Source organism: Zosterops lateralis (genome assembly GCF_965231275.1).
Source record: "Zosterops lateralis genome assembly, chromosome: 10".
Classification (NCBI taxonomy): Eukaryota; Metazoa; Chordata; class Aves; order Passeriformes; family Zosteropidae; genus Zosterops; species Zosterops lateralis.
Genome location: NC_139770.1, coordinates 22,147,673 through 22,166,591, shown reverse-complemented (window position 1 = coordinate 22,166,591; position 18,919 = coordinate 22,147,673). Strand labels below are relative to the sequence as shown.

General features: G+C 48.2%; 1 protein-coding gene across 2 annotated transcripts in view; it reads right to left on the bottom strand.

Annotated features, from left to right (window-relative positions):
* Positions 1-1,870: 1,870 nt before the first annotated feature.
* Positions 1,871-18,919, bottom strand: part of HDLBP (high density lipoprotein binding protein) — a 37,662-nt gene continuing 20,613 nt past the window's right edge. For both annotated transcript variants that reach the window (XM_083868516.1, XM_083868517.1), the window contains exons 6-28: positions 17,152-17,358; positions 16,469-16,684; positions 15,450-15,656; positions 15,136-15,243; positions 13,858-13,962; positions 13,342-13,420; positions 12,536-12,675; positions 12,156-12,260; positions 11,744-11,857; positions 11,328-11,414; positions 11,023-11,154; positions 10,478-10,696; positions 9,434-9,655; positions 8,996-9,214; positions 8,167-8,305; positions 7,633-7,787; positions 6,929-7,033; positions 6,138-6,272; positions 5,452-5,595; positions 5,092-5,277; positions 3,585-3,701; positions 3,040-3,168; positions 1,871-2,418 (exon numbers count right to left, since the gene is read on the bottom strand). In XM_083868516.1, the coding sequence (XP_083724642.1) occupies positions 2,332-2,418; positions 3,040-3,168; positions 3,585-3,701; positions 5,092-5,277; positions 5,452-5,595; positions 6,138-6,272; positions 6,929-7,033; positions 7,633-7,787; positions 8,167-8,305; positions 8,996-9,214; positions 9,434-9,655; positions 10,478-10,696; positions 11,023-11,154; positions 11,328-11,414; positions 11,744-11,857; positions 12,156-12,260; positions 12,536-12,675; positions 13,342-13,420; positions 13,858-13,962; positions 15,136-15,243; positions 15,450-15,656; positions 16,469-16,684; positions 17,152-17,358 (3,357 nt within the window). In that variant the 3' untranslated portion in view covers positions 1,871-2,331. The remainder of the gene's footprint in view (positions 2,419-3,039; positions 3,169-3,584; positions 3,702-5,091; positions 5,278-5,451; positions 5,596-6,137; positions 6,273-6,928; positions 7,034-7,632; positions 7,788-8,166; positions 8,306-8,995; positions 9,215-9,433; positions 9,656-10,477; positions 10,697-11,022; positions 11,155-11,327; positions 11,415-11,743; positions 11,858-12,155; positions 12,261-12,535; positions 12,676-13,341; positions 13,421-13,857; positions 13,963-15,135; positions 15,244-15,449; positions 15,657-16,468; positions 16,685-17,151; positions 17,359-18,919) is intronic.

The window sequence follows — 18,919 nt, the reverse complement described above, 5'->3', positions numbered from 1 at the left end:
CTGTCTTGGATCTCACGCCACCAGCAGAAATAATATCCACCACACACCAAGCTGTTTCAGGTTTTATTTTAGAATTTATAAAATTCCAGTGTCATCCATACTCATGAGCCTTTTTACATGTTTGCATATAGTCTCCAAATTCCAAAGTTAAGGCCAAGGGATCATTGCTATGGAAACGTACAATATGGAAGACGTCAAAGAGAAGAAATGGACACATGCCACAGTCTGCTGCAGAAAGAGGGTGGTGGGGGGACAGTACTAGGTACAATCACTTCATGACCTTCTTTAGAGTGGAAGGTTGGGCTGTGGGGCATGAGCCCAAGGCAGTGGGTGCCCTGGATGTAACTCAAGCCTTGCTGTGCAATTGGTGAGGGCACGGGGGCATAAAGAGGAGGGGGTGACAGGCTTGGTGATGCAGGGCAGACCTAAGCTACAGGGTAATTAACCACTTTCTGACAGACGCAGATGGGAAGGTACCACCCTAGTTCCCCTTCTCCCGTGCTGGAGGCAAGGCCACCCTGTCCTTCAGGGGCAACCAGGCACCCCACAACGGGCCATGGTCTGTTTCACTTGGTTCTCAGACTAAAGGAGAGCACTGTGAGGTTTTGGTTTGACTTCTGCATAGCAGTCTTTGCCAAGAAGAGCTGGCGCAGGAAGGAAAAGCATCGGCATGTTCAGCCTGTCCCAGGGAGGGAAAGGCAACGTGGCTGGGCTCAGCCTGCCACAGTTGTGCTCTGTCAGTAGCACTAGAGAAGAGAGGCTGCTTGTCCAAGAGCTGAAGCAGCTGGGACAGAGGAATGGCTCAGACTATAAGCTCTGTAGGACCGATGCAGGGAGGTGGGGGCACACAAAAACCACACCCTGCACGCCTCCCTCCACAAAGATGTTGCTGGAGGAGCTCAAACACAATATCCTTTGGGCAAGCTGTGGCAGGGCCCAGGTGCAAGTGGTCCCGAGCACAGATCATGGATCACCCTCTACCACATGATGGAGGTCTCAGGAGGGCTCAGCACACACATCAACCCCCAATGCTGCTGGAGCAAAAGCCTGGCTCACACAACCTCTGCAGCCCAGGGCTATGGCACAGCTGCACCCGCAGCCCTAGGGCCAAGCCCTGTGCTAGCTCAGCATGCAGTCCTACGGATTCACAGCCTGCCTCAGCACCACCATGCTCTGCTGCCCTCTGGAGCAGCTCTCACAGCTGTGTGGAGACACAAGGCTCCTCTTGCTTCTCCTACGGCTGCCCAGGTGACAGCTGGAGTAGCTGCTAACCCATGACCATCGAGAGGCCCCCATCATACTGATGTTTGAGGTAGAAAGAAGGCAACAGGAACGGTGTGACTGCTGCTCATGCCCAGCTGCTGCAGCACTAACAGCAGGCCACAGCTTCTCCAGGCTGTGCATCCCACCAGCTGCTCCTGAGCCGTGTCACTGCGGCAACCTCGGCCGAGCCAAACCTGTCCCACAAGGCCACAGTGCCACGTGCTGGCTCTCCTGCCTGCTCACACTGCTGGGAAGGGGGAACAAGGAGCAGCTCTGTCATCAAGCACTGGAAGACTGGTCAAGTGTGCAGGCTGGGGCTGTGCTTGGTGCGGCGCAGGGACGCACACTCACTGTGCTCACAGGTGTTTTCCTGACCAGAGGAGCCATATCTTGCTCTGGCCCCTTCCAGCTCTGTTGTCTCTACAGCCTATTGAAGGTTTTGTTCCTTTAAAAAGCAGGTTTCTGACCTTGTAGATTATTTTAAACTCTCCCCACAGTCAGCTATCAGCATTAAATGAATTTTTGGCAGTTAAAAGGAAAAAAGTTGATTGCACTCTACAAAGGTAAGGTAAGGCCTGGGATAAACACAAAGGAAAGAGGGCAAACGTTTTGGCTTTAGAAAGTCAAGGAAATTTATTTCCTGAGGTCATGAGACAGGAAGTAGATTCCTAGCCACAGTAAAGGAGGTCTCCTAATGAAGGCGAGAATGCCTAGTCAGACATGCTCAAGAGAGCAGATTGCTCTGCTAGCGCTTGGGAAGCTGCAATTCTTAGCCACTTGGAGTCAATTATGAAGTTTCTAACAAAAACACACACATTTAGTGTTTGAATCTGAGTGGAAGTCTTGTTCCAAAGGAGGAAAGAATATCCATCAAGAGATGAGGGTGGGTCCTAGACACGGTGATAGCTGAGGGGGAGCAGGATGGGGTCTAGCACTCCAGACACCATTAGGAGACCTCTTGGGACAATTGATTTGTGCTCCAGCCGCTGGGTCAGATTTCAGACAGTAAGTATTTGTGGCAGGTTAGTGTCAGGTCAGCGGGCTGGAGGAGTTTCTGCTTCCAGGTCATTATCGTTTGGGTCCCCAGGGAAGAGTCTTGGGGGCCACTTGAGCCCCAAAGCTGGGGAAGTCTTCAGAACTGCTCATATCAGGGGCCTAGAGCAAACGAAAAGGGAACAAGTTAAACTCCTGCCCTGCTGTGAACTCACACGGTGAGACCCTGAGCTAGGCAGCATCGCTGATATCCCAGGAGGGGACACAATGGGGAAGGGACAAAAAGGACCATTGTGGCCCCAGGACACCCAGAGGTGACATTGAGAAGGGTGTAAATAAGGTGCAAAGGGCTCCAAGGGTCCCAGCTCAGTAACTGGGACACTGGAGTAGGGTCAGGCCAGCCCTGCAGCAGCACTGGGGCAGCTGAGATGAGCTGCCTCATGTCCCAACTCAGAAATGCAAACACTGAGCCAGTTCTGTGCTGCAGCAAATCTCAAGTCTCAGGCCCTATCCCTACCTCTAAAAATAACACAAACCTGGCAGGACACTTTCTGGTGAGGAGGCCCATTCCCCAACAGCTCCACAGTGGTGTAGCCAGAGTGGACAACACACTGGGAAAGTGCTTTGAAAGCTGGACAGCACAGCCCAGGCCTGTGCTCAGGCCACAAGGAGCAGCAAAAGCTGCTCTCCCTGTCACCAAGGAGAGAGTGCTCTGTGTCCCCAGCACAGACAGAAGTGTCTCCACACGCCATGCCCCGAGCCTGCAGCACAAACAGCACTCACCTTCTCGTTGTTGACGGTGGCCCACGGGGCATCTCTCACCACAAAGCCCTTGGATGGGGCCTTGGACTCCTCATGTGAGGAGGGCTTCATGTACACCTGCATTGCCTCGTTGTCCACCACATCTGCAAGCTGCAGTAACACAACCAGTGAGGGGGGATCTGAATAGCTCCTCAAACTGGGATAAAATGCCCACCACCCCTTCATCTCACCACATTGCAACCTGTTCAAGCTCAGCAGCCTGTTCTACAATGACCAGAAATGCTGTGTCTGCACTAGTTTGAGAGTCACAACTTTTAACTGGTGCAAGTTGCTGGCAAGGCAAGAACATGCACATCCTGGCGTGTCCCAGCATTCTCATTCACTGTCCTCTCCTGGACAGAGGGGGCTGGTTTGAGGGACAGCTGCAGTGGAGGCAGCCACCTGCACAGGGCTCAATTTCTCTGATGCAGGTGGAAGAAAATACCACATGGACATAGTTCAGACATCCAGCTCTGTGGCAGGGGAAGCTCTTGCTAAGCTCCACCACAGATTTGATGAACACTTACATATTCCTCCTCCAAGTTCAGGATGTGATCAATAGCTTCTTCCACGTTCTCAGGGAGCCCTGTCACAGTCACACAGTTGGGGTCAGGAGCTCCACTCTGGGGAAAGCGAATATCCACCTGTAACACAAGGAACAGCACAAGACTTATTATATCTGCACATCTGAAATGCCAGAGACTCCCCATGACCCTTGTCACAGATCACTATCATTGATGCCCTAATTACTGTCTGTTCACAGACACAAGTCTGTTTCAGACCTCCACACCTTAGACATTGAGGGGTGAGCAGTTATATAGCTGGCCCCAAAACTTGCCCAGTTTCCTGTGGAAGAAAGCAGACCAGTCTGTAGTAAGGACCCAATTTCCAGCAGCCTCTGCTGCTCTCACTCCCAGAGGCTCACTGTTTTCTGGGCAGCTTCTGCAGCAGAGGCAGGAGAGGGGCTGCATTTCCAGACAGTGTCCTCACACTGTTGCAAGCATTTTTACCACTGAGCCATCACCACAATGAAAGCACAATGAGCTTTCTGTGTCTGCCACAGAATAATCCTGGTTGACAATAACTTAATAGAGCTGGCCTAGTGCACCCCATGCACAAGCACTGTGCTCTCTCACACCCTGCCTTCCAGATGGGTGCCAGTAATCTAAACAAGACAGGACCAAACTCAAAGGCCGCTCATTTGGGAACCAGTTTGTTTCAATAACTAAGCCCAGCCACAATGCAAGTCTCCAAAATCCCATCCCCCAGTATTCACATTCACTACCACCCCTGCAGTAAAGCCTGCTGCTGATGCCATTTGCCACCAGGGCAGAGGTCCTTGACTTTCCCAAAGCCAGCTGACTTTGCCACATCCACAGCCCTGAGAATACTCCATGATTCTCAAAGTCAAGGGGATCCACAGTGGCCTAGAGAAAAGCCAGAGGAATTCCCTGAGTAGTGCCCAAGTAGCTGTGGGCTCTGGGGACAGCCTCCTCGCAGAGTATCCCAGCAAGAAGCCTGGCTGCCCACTTCCAGTAATCAGAGTAGCTGACATACACAGCCTCTTCTCTTTCAAGATCAACTGGGATCCTGTCTGCAAGAAATCCAACAAAAGGGCTCCAGAGAGGGACAGAACTCAGTGCTGCTTGCAGGGCTAACCCAGAGCACCAAGGAAGCATCCCTAGGGTTCACTTCCATCTGGGTTCCAGCAAAACAGGAAAAGCTCCTGGCCTGGCTCCAGAGAAATATGACTCAGAATTGAGGTGGCATGGTGATGCTTCAGCTGGTGTCTGGCTATGGTGTCCAGACAGCCTGGGTGCCCTGGGCATACCAGGGTGCTCTGGGCCAGGGATGCTGCTCATATGCTGGTGGAGTTGAAGGTGAGCAGGGCAGCACTGGATTTTCTTTCATGTCTATCCTAGCTGAAGATGCTGAACAGGCTCAAGAACAACAGGATGTGAGCCTCATTCACACCAAGCTCTTTAGACAGGAGAAGGTCCAGCCTGACCCAAGTGGCACTGCCCCACTGCTCACCTTGAACTCATCCATGATTTTACGGATGGCTTTTCCACGTGCCCCAATGATGCGTGCGTGAACACGATGGTCCAGAGTCACATCCTCAGAAACCATCTGCTCCAGCTCGCCAACGATCTTCATGATGGCATCCCGGGCAGCCTCGGCATTCTTCTCATAGCCAGTGATGGTGATCTGGTCTTGGGCCTGGGGCACAGACATGTGGGAGAGACCAAGCTCGTAAGCAGCTGAGCAAGATTTCTCCCTGCTAATCCCCTTCACCATCCACCTTATCCAAAGGCAGTGGTGAGAGTTCAGAGCACTGGAGAAGATGTTCAGAGACAACCACTAGCCATCCTTGTACTCTCCCTGATCTCTCACCTGGCTTTCATCGTCCTTGTCAGGGAACTGGATGTTGACCTCGTGCTCTGTGCGTATCTGGGTGATCACTGCTCCCTTCCGCCCAATGATTTTAGGGTGATACTTTGGATCTACAGTGACTGTCAGTTTGAAGCTTCGCAGGGCCTGAAACAGGAGAAGGGGAGTGAGAACAGGGAGCACACCATGGCTGTTCCAGTGATGTCCACTTAAGTCACAGCATTTCCTTCTGGCTGCTGAGATGCATGGAACTGATTTTGCAGGGCCATGCTTGAGCACCCAAGCCATCCATCCACTGGAGCCTTCTGCTTTCACCAAGTTCAGAGGGAAACTGCACACAGCAAACACCCACCCAACTCATCCATAACCTATTATCCAGATAATCCATAACCTGTGATAAGGATTCCATGAGGACAGGTAGATAGAGACTGGCAGCACAGTGAGGTTCCCACACACCAGTGTCTCAAAAGTACGTGAAAGTGCGAGAGAGACCTGGACAGCCCAAAGTTACATTCCCAAACTCTCCTGTTAGTTCATGGTAAATGAGCTACCTTTGAGTAACCCATTTATGATCATCCCACACCCACAGAGCAGCTGAGAGTGCCCCTAAAAGATGAGCTGTTCCAGGAGTCTGTGCCCAGAGGCTGAAGCCATGTTTGGCTGGAAGGGAGGACAGGCACAGGCCTTACCCGATCCTCTTGCTCAGCTTGCAGCTCCTTCACTCTTTCCAGGAGCCCAGCCTTGGCACGGTCCAGGTTGGAAGCCAGCCCAGTGATGGTGATGATATCTGACTGCAGCTCAGGAGCAGGCACCTGGATGTTCACCTAAGTAACAAGTAGTGACAATCATTTTGTATCACTGCTCATTCTGTATCACTTGTGATGCCTCTGACTGCAAGCTGCCATCTTGCTGGTCTCCCCTGACATCAAGACCAGCTCCCACCCAGGCAGCCTAAAAACCTCAGAATGGCTGAGGTTGTAAAGGACCTCTGGAGGTCACCAAGCTGAGCCACCTGGAGTCAGTTGCCCAGGACCATTTCCAGATGAATTTTGAATAGAACTCTGTTTCTCCAGCCCTGTGCTGCCCTAGAGAGGCCAGGAAACAAATGTATGTTCAACAACACTGACCGCAGCCAACCTTCAACAGCCCCAGAGGCTCTGGAGAATTCTCCTGAATGGGTACACACAGCAGAGCTGTTTCCCAAAGCCCAGGATGAAAACAGCTCTCACACTGATGAGGAATCCCTGCAGACACCAAAGAAGTCACGCAACACTCACAACATCAACACTTATCATACAGCTTCAGTACAAAACCTACCAAGCCCTGGATCCAGAGTCCAAAACACACAGGGATCATTTTCCTATAATGGAGCCTTGGATTACACAGCAGACCCAAGTATGTTGTAACTGTCCAAACCCCCAACAGAGTCATCTACAGATTCTCCAGGACAGAGGAGATGGAAGGAAGGGCAACAACTTACTTCAAACTCATCCATCATTTTGCGGATCCCACTTCCTTTCTGGCCTATGATGTAACGGTGAAGATCAAAGGGAACTTCCACCTCAATGGTGACAGGAACCAGAGCCTGCAGGGGATGGAGCACAGTTTACCAGTGGAAAAACTTCTGTCTTCTAGCTTGCCATATACTTGCCCAAAAGAACACGCTGCTGAACAGAGGTACATTCCCTTGTAGTCAGGATACAAATTTGACAGGAAGAGAGGACAGCTGGGAACACCAAAATGACTTGTTGCATGTTTTCAAAACAAACCATCTGAAACCCCACCTGTAGGACAGGTTGTTTTCATATCCTTGGCTTCAGTCTAGCAAAGATTTGGAAAACATAACTACAGAAGTATTGCAAGGTCTGTTGAACCTGGAATGACTCAGCCTCAACCAGACTCCTCCTCTTCCTAGCTGCGCTCCTTAAAACAATCATGTCACGCTTTTATGGCTATTGGAGCTGCTTACAAGCACTAGTAATTGCAAAGTCAGGCACTGATTCAAGCTGCCAGGCTAAGTCACAGAGCAGAGGGGCTTCCTTTGATCAGTGCAGACTCCCTCTACGGCCAGCATCACTGACCACTGGCATTGCACTTGGACTGAGCAGCTTTTACCATCACCACTGAAAATTACATCCAAGCATCACCACCTTAACAGGGCAAGGGGCTGAGAAAGCCACACACCTGCAGTGCCTCCTTTGCTGCCTCACACTTCTCCCTGCGGCCAGAGATGATGATGATATCGCACTTCTTCGGAGAGCTGGGATCTGCATCCTTCCCTTCCTTGCCTTCCCCACCTTCCTCACCATTCTCCTGCACAGCTGGCTCCACAACAGGGGCTGAAAACATGGAAAATCTCGTGTTCAATGCACAGAGCCCCCTCCTCACTCATCACCCCCCTCCTCCAGATCCTAAGGCTCAGCCACCAGTGAGACCTCACTAAGCCCACAGAGCCTCTTTTGTCCTTGTTCTCCCTGTACTCTGCAGTGACAACATGTTCACAACACCCAGGCCTGCAGGCTGACTTCCTGAAACTGTCTCCTTCCCAAGAGGACAAGGTTGATGCTAAGCCCAGATTCAAGGACACTGCAGGAACACCAGGGATCAATGCTCTCCATAAATTTTAAGTAGAACATGCCCACTGGTACAGAGTGTAGGCTATACTACACTTATTTGATCATCCCAACTACCATCCAAACATGCATCCACAGGCATTACCTGGGTTTTCCTCCCTGTCAGGGAATTTGATCTGGACGCCATAGTCCCGGGTAATCTGCTGGATCCGGGATCCTTTGGGGCCCATAATGGAGCGATGGAATTTTTGTGGAATGGTGCATTCGATTGTCACTTGAGCTTCCTGTGGGAAAGCAGAGTTGCTCTATTGTGATGCAGCCTCCTTCACACCAGAAAACAGGATGTTTGTGCATGGTGAAATCCAAAATGGACACAGAGGGGAGTCAGAAAAGAGAACAGCTGACAGGAGAAGAACTGAAAATTTCCTAGAACTGTTCCTATCTGAGAAGAGCAGAGGATTCAAAGTTGCCTTCAACTCAGGACATTAAAGGCTTCCAAGACTTCAGACACTTTAACACCCCGAAGAGGGGGAAGTATTAAAAAAACGGAAAAAAAAAAAAGGTGAAAGGGAAGAGAACAGGTTTGATACTTGACTGCTTCCCAGAGCCAATACTAACAGTGCAGGAAACCCCTGAAAGCAACCACTGCTCAAGGCCAGACATGGAGAGGCACAAAAAAGCTCCAATCTTTTAATGTTTAGATGTACATCAATGAGTGGTCTCCTACTTCCACCCCCAAAACCCAAGAAGACTGTCAGAGGAGGAAATTAATTCATACAGCATTGCCATTTTGGAGCCAGCTGCTACCCCCAGACCAGGATCTAAAGTCTGCAGACTGTGTATGTTGACAGCAAAGGTTCAAATCCAAGAAGTACCATGGGACTTGCTCACAGAAAGCTTGGTCATGCAGCAGGTTCAAGTAGGACACTGCTGAAGGAACAGAGTACAGAAGAAACAGTTTTTCTACAACGTACCAGGTCCTCGATGATCTCCTGGATGCGTTTCTTGGCTGCCTCCACACAATCCTTGGCTCCCTTGAGGGTGACTTTGTCGCTCTGGGTGCCGGAGCGCGGGAAGCTGACCATCACACCACCATACTCATCTGCAATCTCACGGAGAACTTGTCCTCGACGGATGACAAAGTGGCGGTGGTGCTTGGGGTCAACCACCATGGAGTCTTCAACCACGTTATCCTGCCAACACACGACAGCCAATCAACGCCACCTGTCCTGGTGACAGGCACGAGTTGGCTGCACTCAACAGCAATCAGTTTACAACCTCACTCCAAGGTAAGGAAAGATCTTCCCGAGCTCCCACAAAGGGCAGCAAATGGTTTTAGGACAAGCAGTCCTTCATGCTGACTTGTTACACCTTGCCACACTGAGAGGCAAGAAAGTAGAAAAAGTTCATACCAAGTTCTTGATGAGGGCTTCCAGCTCCTTCTGTGCCTCTTTGACAGCCTCCTCTGTTCCCATGATAGTGATCAGCTCCTGATCTTTGTCCTCAGAGGTGGGGAAGATGATGCGGGCCCCAGTGTTGTCTCGCACCTTACGGATGTTGCCACCGCCCTTACCAATAAGGAATTTGTGGTACTCTGGCTTTGCACGGAGGTCCACAGTGTAACTCTTTGTTTGCTGAAAGGAGCCAGAGACCCATGGAACATGTCAATATACAGAAAACATCCATCAACATCAACAGTCAGCATGTAGATGTGTTACCTGCACCCACATGCAGAGTGCTGCAAAAACAAGGTATATGCAGTGCACCGTTGAAAGTAAAAAAGGTATACAATGTCTTAAACTAAAAACACCACCCCAAAGGTGTTCTCAGGGCCAAATACTAACTGTACACTTGGCATGACCAATGAGAATATGAGCAGACTTCCCTAGGATCTGACCTGTGCAAAGGGCAACACAATCATTTGCTAACTGCTGCAAGCCAGGCTCCCAGAGACAACCAACCAATTCCCAGGGAGAACATGTTCACAGCGGACCCTAGAAAGCTTGCTATTAAAATGACCAGTCAGTCAGCCACAACCCAGAGCAAGGTCGTGTAACCAAAAGCTCTCAAATCTGAATACATACAGTGAAATGAAAGAACTGGAGCTGAAATACAGAGACTAAGAAAAAAGTGAAGGAGATCTACAGAGTAAGCTGTTTCAGAGAAGGGCAGATACACAAGAACATTTAAATCACAGAAGCAGGGAACCTTAACCCTGAGTGTATCATCTGTCTGGACAGAGATGCATTACAGACAGATCCTCTACCCATGAGAGAAGAACTGATTGTCACTAGGATGGACGTACAGCTTTATTTTAATCATCCAAACTATACTCAAATCCCTCAAAAGAGGATTTTCTCAACTGATGCCAAAGGCTTCCATGAAGACAGAGGGAACCACTTTGACCTCCAAAAAGAAACAGCTGGTCAAACCAACCCCTGTAAGGCAAGGCTCACCTTCTCCTCTGCCAGATGTAGCAGCTGTTTCTTGGCTTTCTCCACATCCTGGGCTGGGCCCCTGATGGTCACAGTGTCACTGCCAGAGCCCTCTGTGGGGAAGTGGATGTGGACTCCACCACATTCCTCCATGATGGAGCGGATGAAGCGGCCTTTGGCGCCAATGAGGGAATTGTGGAGTTTGGAAGGAATAGAGACCTCCACCTCTGTGATGTTGGCCTAAGTGAGGACAGTACAGTGAGGGGTGTTAGTCAAGCTATAGTAACGTGTTTGCACAGACCCTGCTTGCCCTCTAACTCCCACATGGCCAGGAGCTTTGCAGAGCTGAGTGTGAGAAATGCCTGACCAGAGGGAATTGGGACTGGCCACTCCCAACTGACGTGCAGCTACAAACTTCAGTTGAAGAGTCAAGAACAGATTGACATCCATATTTGTCTTCCCCCTGCTGCACCCCACTACAAGCACTTCTATATTTCTATCTCCTGTAACTCCTATAGTTATGCTTTCAAGTCCCTAATCTGCCACAGGCCAGTTGTTTCACTTACCAGTTCCTTTTGGATAGCCAAAATTCTGTGGCGAGCAGCCTCACAGTTTGCTTTTTTGCCTGTGATAACAATTGTCTCCGAGTTGCTGTTCTCAGCTGGGAGATCTATTTTGGTGTTGCTCTCTTCACGGATCTGCCACAATTAAAAAAAAATCCCAGCAAAATCATTTGAGTGATGTCCCATGTCAGAAAAAAAGACCTTAGAGGTTTTATTTTACATTAGCAATGTGCAGGGGAGACCAGTGAATGAGATTTTGCTGCAGGCAGTCACCATAATGAGCAGTGAAGACAGGAAAGATATCTCACCTTCTTGATGTTGGCACCTCCTTTCCCTATGATGTTCTTGTGGAATTGTTTGAAGATGGGAACAGAAATAGAAAAGCTGTTTTCAACCTATGAGAGAAAAGAAGGGAGAATTGAAGGTTACACCATCCTGGCAAGTGAGGCACCATCCCAGGAACCTGATAAACAAGCTTCTGACAACAGGCTTAGTCCCAAGGAATTCTCCGTATGGAACACTTCCAAGAATAAACAAAGACATGTACCCTTTCCTATAGCCCTTAAATAACAGGTATTATTTGTCTGCCCCTATACACTTAGAACCATGACCACAATTCCCTCATCTTGAGCTGTGTCAGCTCTAGCCAAGCCACTACAGCTCTGCTCTATTCCAGGGTTATCCAGGCATGGAAGAGAGAATAGCACATAGAAGTCTCCCTTACCAGGTCTGCCACCATCTTTTGCATGTACTTGGTGCACTTCTCCACCTCGTTTTTGGGACCTCTGAGTTGGACAATGTCACTCTTGTGTGCAGGGTCTGGGAAGTTGATGATAACCTGCAGGAAACAGTCACTTAGAGTGAACTCAGACAAATACAAGAATTGTCGTATCAGATGTGCAAAAGTTGAGGGGATCCTGCACATCTCCTTTCCCATCTGGAAGCAGGTAACCATGTCAGCATGTTCTGGCCAGAAGAACATCTTCTCACATGTATTAGATGTATGAGCAGACACATATCAGTTAGATATTTCTCATACTCACAGGGACATTACATTTATGACTTTATTGAACATGTGTCTATTACCAACATAGCAAAAATGCCCTCTGAATCCCTAATCTCCTAGAAAGCCTTACCTCTGGGAATTTCTCCCGGATTTCCCGGATCCGCTCGCCCTTCTGCCCAATGATGGTCCGGTGGAATTTCTGCTCAATGATTAGGTCCTTGGTGCGTTCATTTTCCTGTGGAAAGCAGAGTTTACATGCAGTGTTCAGCAGGTGAGCCACATAATTGTAATTAGAGTTTGCTGCCTGACAGCTTATTTGTCATCAATTTTTTTCCTCCAGACATAATTCACCCTAGGTTGAGAGAGAAGGGGATCCAAGGGAATAGAGGAGCTTGCACTTGTCATGAGATTCAAGTGCTCAGTGGGCAAGGGGCACACACCTCTACCAGAAGGTTATTAGGGAACATAAGAGCTCAAACTGTGGCCTCCCAGGCATCACATCCCACTAACCATACGGGAAGCGAGTTCCAGCAGCTCTTTCTTGGCCTGTTGGACCCCCTGTGGGTCTCCTTCAATTCTGATCAGGTTGCTCTTCTCATTGTCCGGGGGAATGCGCACAGACACCTTGTAGAGGTCCTTAATCCTGTTAACTGCAAGGCAAGGGCTGTGGTGACACACTCTGCTAGGGCAAGATTTGGAAGCAAAGACACCTTGAGTAGAGGCTGTTTAAGAAGAGCATCAGCCTCTGAGGAAAGGCCAGAGGGGTGGAGCTGAATCAGGGGAAAGTGCTTCTCAACTCTGGGATTCAGCAAGAGCAGATCTGGGCTACACAAGAATCTGTACAATTAAATAAAATTCTATGGCATCTAAATGGGATAGTTCACTTGCCAGAATGAGGCATCTGTTTCTTCCCCAGACAGCATCATATTTAGACTAGAAGATTGATTTCTAATCCCAAATTCTTTTCGGGGGAGAAACTCACCATGCAGATTTCTACCCTCTTCCCCCCCCACCCAAAATGAGTTCCAAAATGAAATTCACATAGGCCAACTTGAAAAAAAGAAAAAAAGACAACTCTCCAACCTCCCCAAAACACAAAAGTTCTGCCAGGACACAGCAAAGTAATCTGTTGAACTTTCCAAGGTTTTAAAGTCATCCCAAGGCCTCACTGCTCATTTATCTTCCTGTGCCAACTTCACTCCAGAAGGGCAGAGGCAATGTAATGGAGGCAGCACCTTGGTTGAGCTGCAGAGCCGCAATATGATCAAGTAACCAGAGTCTGAGCACAGGAAGGATAAGAAAAGCACCCCACTTACTGTTAGCTCCGTTCTTGCCAATGAGGTGTCGGTGGAATTTGTGGTCGACATTGATTTCTGCATAATCCATCCGGTTGATCTACAAAGAATTGTACAGGGCTAGGCAGGGCAGGCCCCCTCTGCTGCTGCCTCTGCCCACTGCCAGTGCAGGCACTGACTCCAGCTGCCAGCTACAGGCACTCCTCCTGCCAGTGAGCAGAGCACAACACTCCTCTCCTCTGCTTTGAGCTGAGAGCAGCATGCTTGTGAAACATTTAAAGGTATTTAAATGCCTCTCCAGCTGTGACTGAAAGAGACCCTTTCCTTCTCTGCATCAAGACTAAAGATGTGCTCATGATTTTTAAAGAAAGCTTCATAACCAAGGATTTTGTTCACCTGCCACACAACTTGCCTTCTGCAAATACTGGTTAAGCCTGTGAAGATACCCACAGATGTGAGGTACAGTTCCTCTCTGTTCTGTTGTCCCACCTTTCCCCACTTTCTTCTTATGCACCAGAACTAGTACCACCAACTTACCAGATCCTTGACCATGACTTCAATCTGCTCCTGAGCCACATTCACATCTTCTGTAGGTCCTTCCAAAGTGATTTTGTCTTCTCCTTCAGTGAATTCGATGTGAACCTTGAGAAACAAGGCAAGGAAACCAGTAAGAATTTTCCAAGACACAAGCTAGATCAATGCTGTCAGTCAGGCCTACCACTAAGGGTACACACAATTTCAGAAGTAGGCAATCTACAATTCTGGCTGTATCAGTGTCTAGAACATAAAGTTTTGGTGTTTCCTGAAGTCTGCAAGGGCTTTGGAGAAGTTCCTCACCTCGCCTTTCTCCAGACACCATCTAACTCACAAGGGAGAAGCCTCACTGAACTTAACATTTCCAGGTCTGAGACTACATCAATTCTCCAAATACTAGCACATAAATCTTCCTTTGAAGGACCCAATGCTTGAAAGTAACACAGGATGGGAAGTGTTTGAGGCAGTAGAATTTGGTAGTTCCCTTGAATATTTTAAGATCTGTGTCATTTCCCCTCTGGTTTTATCCATGCTAGAATACATTTCTCTCTCTACAAAGAGTTGTTGGGGAAGATGAATCAGGGAAACCTTATAAATATGATTGCTTAGTATAAGATTTTGAAAATATGAAACCTAGAATCAAAATAGAAATGGAAGCTTACTTGGAGTTGTAGGATACCGAGTCTTAGTTACTATATAACCTGAAGACAATGGCCTAGCCAGCTGAAGGAGAATCCCTTTTGATTGAACAATACTTTTCTGCTGGCTAAGGGATCTAAAGGTTAATGTAGCAAAACAGAAAAGTCTAAAGAGTAGTTTTTAGAGTTTAAAATATAACACATGGTAATGTAGTAGTTCTTATAGGCTGTATGTAGATTCTATAGGATTTTGTGTCTTGTATTGGTTGGTCACTGTAAATTACAATATTCATCACAAAAGGAGATATAATGTATTGTAACCAGGACCTGGCTCTTTTTTTCCCTGCTCTCTTCCCCCTGCACTTTGACTCCTGCCACCTTGCTCTCTCACTCCCCTCTTCTTAGCTCATACCCTCTTGCTCTCTCTCCCTCTCTCTTTGGGACTTCCCTTCAGCCAAGGCTAGTAGCTGAAGGCAAGGCCCTTTCTACCAACGACCCTTGCAATAAAAGCACATATTCTAAAATGAGAATCTCAAGTCAGCAAAGTTCCTTGTCCCTGTAAGCCACGGATGCTCCTACAAGAGTAAGCTGGATTAAACCACACTCTACTTCAATTGGTGCTAAACTAATAGTTCATCCATACCTTTGGCATCTGCTGAGTTATTTTGGCCAGGTTTTGTCCTTTCTTTCCAATGATGAAACGATGAAGCCAAGAGGGGGCTGAGACCGAGGAGACGGTAAAACTGTTGGCCTGAGAGACAAAGAAACTGTTTGATGGATAGACTGGAAGAGGCTTTCACAAAACTTCACTTCCAATTCCCATGCTGCACCCCCCTTATTGAGTTCTAAGCTGCATCTCTGACAGCCTGACAGAGACCACCCCCCTCCACCTGTAAGTGCCCAGGGATGTATCTTTGTGGGGCTTTCAAAGGAGGTCTGGGTCCATGCAGTCAATACCTTTGCATAGACTTCAGTCAATGCTTGCCCAAGCTTTTCAGGCTCGCCTCGCAGTATCACCGTCTCCGAGCTACTGTCAGTGGGTGGGATCTCGACAGAGACTCCAGTTTTCTCCAAGATCTCCTGCAGGGAATTACCCTTGGGGCCGATGACATACTTGTGCTGGGACTTCTTCACCTCCACAGCGATGGTAGTAGTCTTCTTTTTCTGTAGGAGCAGAGGCACTGGAGCATCAATCACAAGGGAGCAGGGAATGACAAAAGTGAAAGGAAGAGACACAAGATGCAGTGAAGCTCAGCACCCAGGAAAGATCAAAGCAAAGGGGAGCACAGGAGTTCTGCAGCACCCTAGCATCTCTGGGACCTGCCTACAGAAGGTCCTATTCTCAAAAATTTACAGGAAAAATACAAAAATTCTGTTTAACCTCCCTGGGACACTACGTGGAAGAGACCACATACACACCCCTGCCCTTGCACAATGCCCAGCTGTCCCCAGGCAGTGCTGCAATGCAACACCACGCTGTAAGCTGATTATCTGTGTTGAAATTCAGACTGGTACAAATACAGATGTAACCATGAGGAAAAACAGACCAACAACTCACAACAAGGATATTCACAGTGATGCTAGCAATGGAAAATAAACTGAAGTGAAATTTACTTTTCAGCAACTTCTACTCATGTAACAATTTTGATACTGTCAGTTGGCCACACTGTAGCCTTCACAGTTCCCTCCTTCCTTTGCAGCACCTGTGAAAACACACACCCAGAGAGCTCTTTGTGGTCTGCTAATTTCCATTACACAAAAAAGCAGGAGATCTGTCACCTCCCCAGCAGAATCACCCCAGGTCCCACTCTGCTGGGCAAGGAAATGGTAAGACACAGGTCCAGGTACTGCAAGGGCTGCTGAGCAAGAGCTGACACGAGGAGTATGCAACTGAGGGATGCACAAAAGTAGAACAAGAAGGGAAGAGGGGCTGTGAGCAGGTGGGGGGAAGAGGAAGGTCTAGGGACCATCCATACCTTCTCCTCATAGATCTTCTTAACACGAGCCACAGCCTGGGCCAGCTGTTCCTTCTCCCCTGTGAAGACTATCTCTGTCTTGTTAACGCTGGGTGGAGGGATGTTGATGCGCGTCCCTGTCTCCTGCATGAGCTCACTCACCAGCTTGTTGTAAGGGCCAGCAATGAAGGGATGGTACACTTTCTCCACATCCAGTCGCTCCACGGCACGCTTATCCTACAACAATCCAGAACAGTCCTCAGTGGAAACTGCTGTTGATATTACATTACCATCTCTGCCACACACACCTCAATTCCCAGTGCTGTCTTGCTTGACACTCTAGCCCAAGCACCTTCCCCAGTTTGCAGGCTCTGTCTCTTTCCATCTATAAATACTGCTGTTCCCAATTTATGATATTCACCTCTAATCTCCTGTCTTATCTCAGCTGGCATTGAATATGGTTCACTTTAAATTATGGAAAGTGCTTATCTGACTTTAGAGATGGACAAAAGGGAGAACCAGAAGGTGTAGAACCTGGAAGCAGTGCTCAAACAGCCAGTGGAATGGTAGACATCTCTGCTCCAGACTCACAGTGTTACTTACCACTGGCTGTAGCCATGGTGGCTACAAACATCTAATATACCACAGAGAACCAAAATGCCTGTTCAGATAATGACATGAGAGACATCACAGGACTGAAGTACCTGCTCAGCAGAGATAAGCAGGATCTCGTGTCGGGCCTTTTCAATCCCTTCTTTAGTGCCAGTGATCTTGATCTGGTTGCTGGGGTCATCTGGGCGGGGGATCTGGATCTTGGTTGCAGTTTTGAGCTCCAGGTCCTGCAGCTTCTCACCATTCTTTCCAATAACAAAACGGTGGTGCTCCTTGGGGATGGCAACTGTTGCTGAAGCCTGCAATACAAAGGCCAAGCATCTATGAGAGCCCTCACCTGTACAGGAAAAGCTTTTCAGATGCTGCTTAGTGCTACAAGTGAAGAGTAAAAACAGTGCCTTCCAGCACATCCATCTAGCACAAGACTGATACTATGCCATAGGAGTTGATCTCAGATGCCTGTATTCCAGGAGTCTAAACCCTACTATTCCCTAAAAAGCCTTCTGTTTTCCCAGGAGCAGTACCCTGAATAAGCAAAGGTCTTCAGGCACAGATGAGGAGGTGTCTATGCTCCACTGTCACAGTCTCTCAGCACCAGAGAGCAACAGGGATGACGGTTCTGGGGTAGAGTTCATCTGAACTCTGATATCTGCTGCCAAGGCTACAGAGAAGAAGACATAGTCTGACTCCTAGGAAACTGAAACTCAACACCAGAAACTTACTCCAGCAGGCAGAGAGCTCAACTATGCTTACCATTACTGACTGCTAAGGTGTTTTCAAAGCCCTACATGCTGCTTCAGGGACTGCTTCTAGATGGCTCTTCTTGAAAAAGAGGGGTCTCCAGAACTTTCCTCAATCCAGCATTAAAGGACTGGCTTTTAACAGGGATTCCTGACTTCTTCCCTTCTCAATGAGTTTTTACTAACCTGAGAGTTTAGGATTGCTACTATGCTCTTGATCCCAGTGAATATGTAACTACTAACTAGGCACCTACAATTCAAGCTACAATGGAAAAAGAAATAAATCAAATCAAAACCAGATCACTTGGTGTGACTCTTCAACTTCCTGTCCACATACTGATGCCAGCCAAGCCAATGAGAAGTTGCAATACAGACACACCTTTCAGACCAGGGGCCAAGTAGGAGGGATATTTGAGGACAGTGGGGCATGGATCTGTGGTAGTACAACCTAAATTATTTTTTCAGATGCACATTATGTAGGGTTTGTCTCTTTTTCTTCCCTCTGGCAGGGTATGACACATGGGCTGAACAGCACTGAGCAGACATGGTATTAACTACTGCATTTACTCCCTCAGACATTACACTTTAAAACATACCATGACACCTGGCTGTGACGGATCTTAAGGAGAACTACCATTTTGATAATGAACTCAAGAACCTGAAGGTAAGAAATCAAAATGCAGAGGACTGAAAGGAGAAGCAACTGAAACAAGGAGTCTGCAATTACTTACCAATGGGGCTCAAGTTACACAACTCAGAACCCCGATCTTAAGCTTCCAGCATTTGGCAGAACTCCCTCTTCTCTACTTTTCTTTCTCCTAACCCTCCACATTCTTCTCTGAAGGACTTCAGAGAAAGCACCATTCCATTCTCACATACTATGAATTCTGTGTGAGGGGCCTGTACCTGGCCACCACCAGCACCTCAGCACAAAGTCACAGATTGAAGCCTCCACCCTTCATGTAACACCATGGCCTGTAATTAGCTTTGAACCCTATTTTATTTTAAGCCTCATTTCCATTCCAAATTGCCAACTGGATGCTTTGAAAATATATGGCAAAGCTGAATTAGTCATCTAATAACACCTCTTTGGCTTATAAGCACACACACCCAAGGGTCT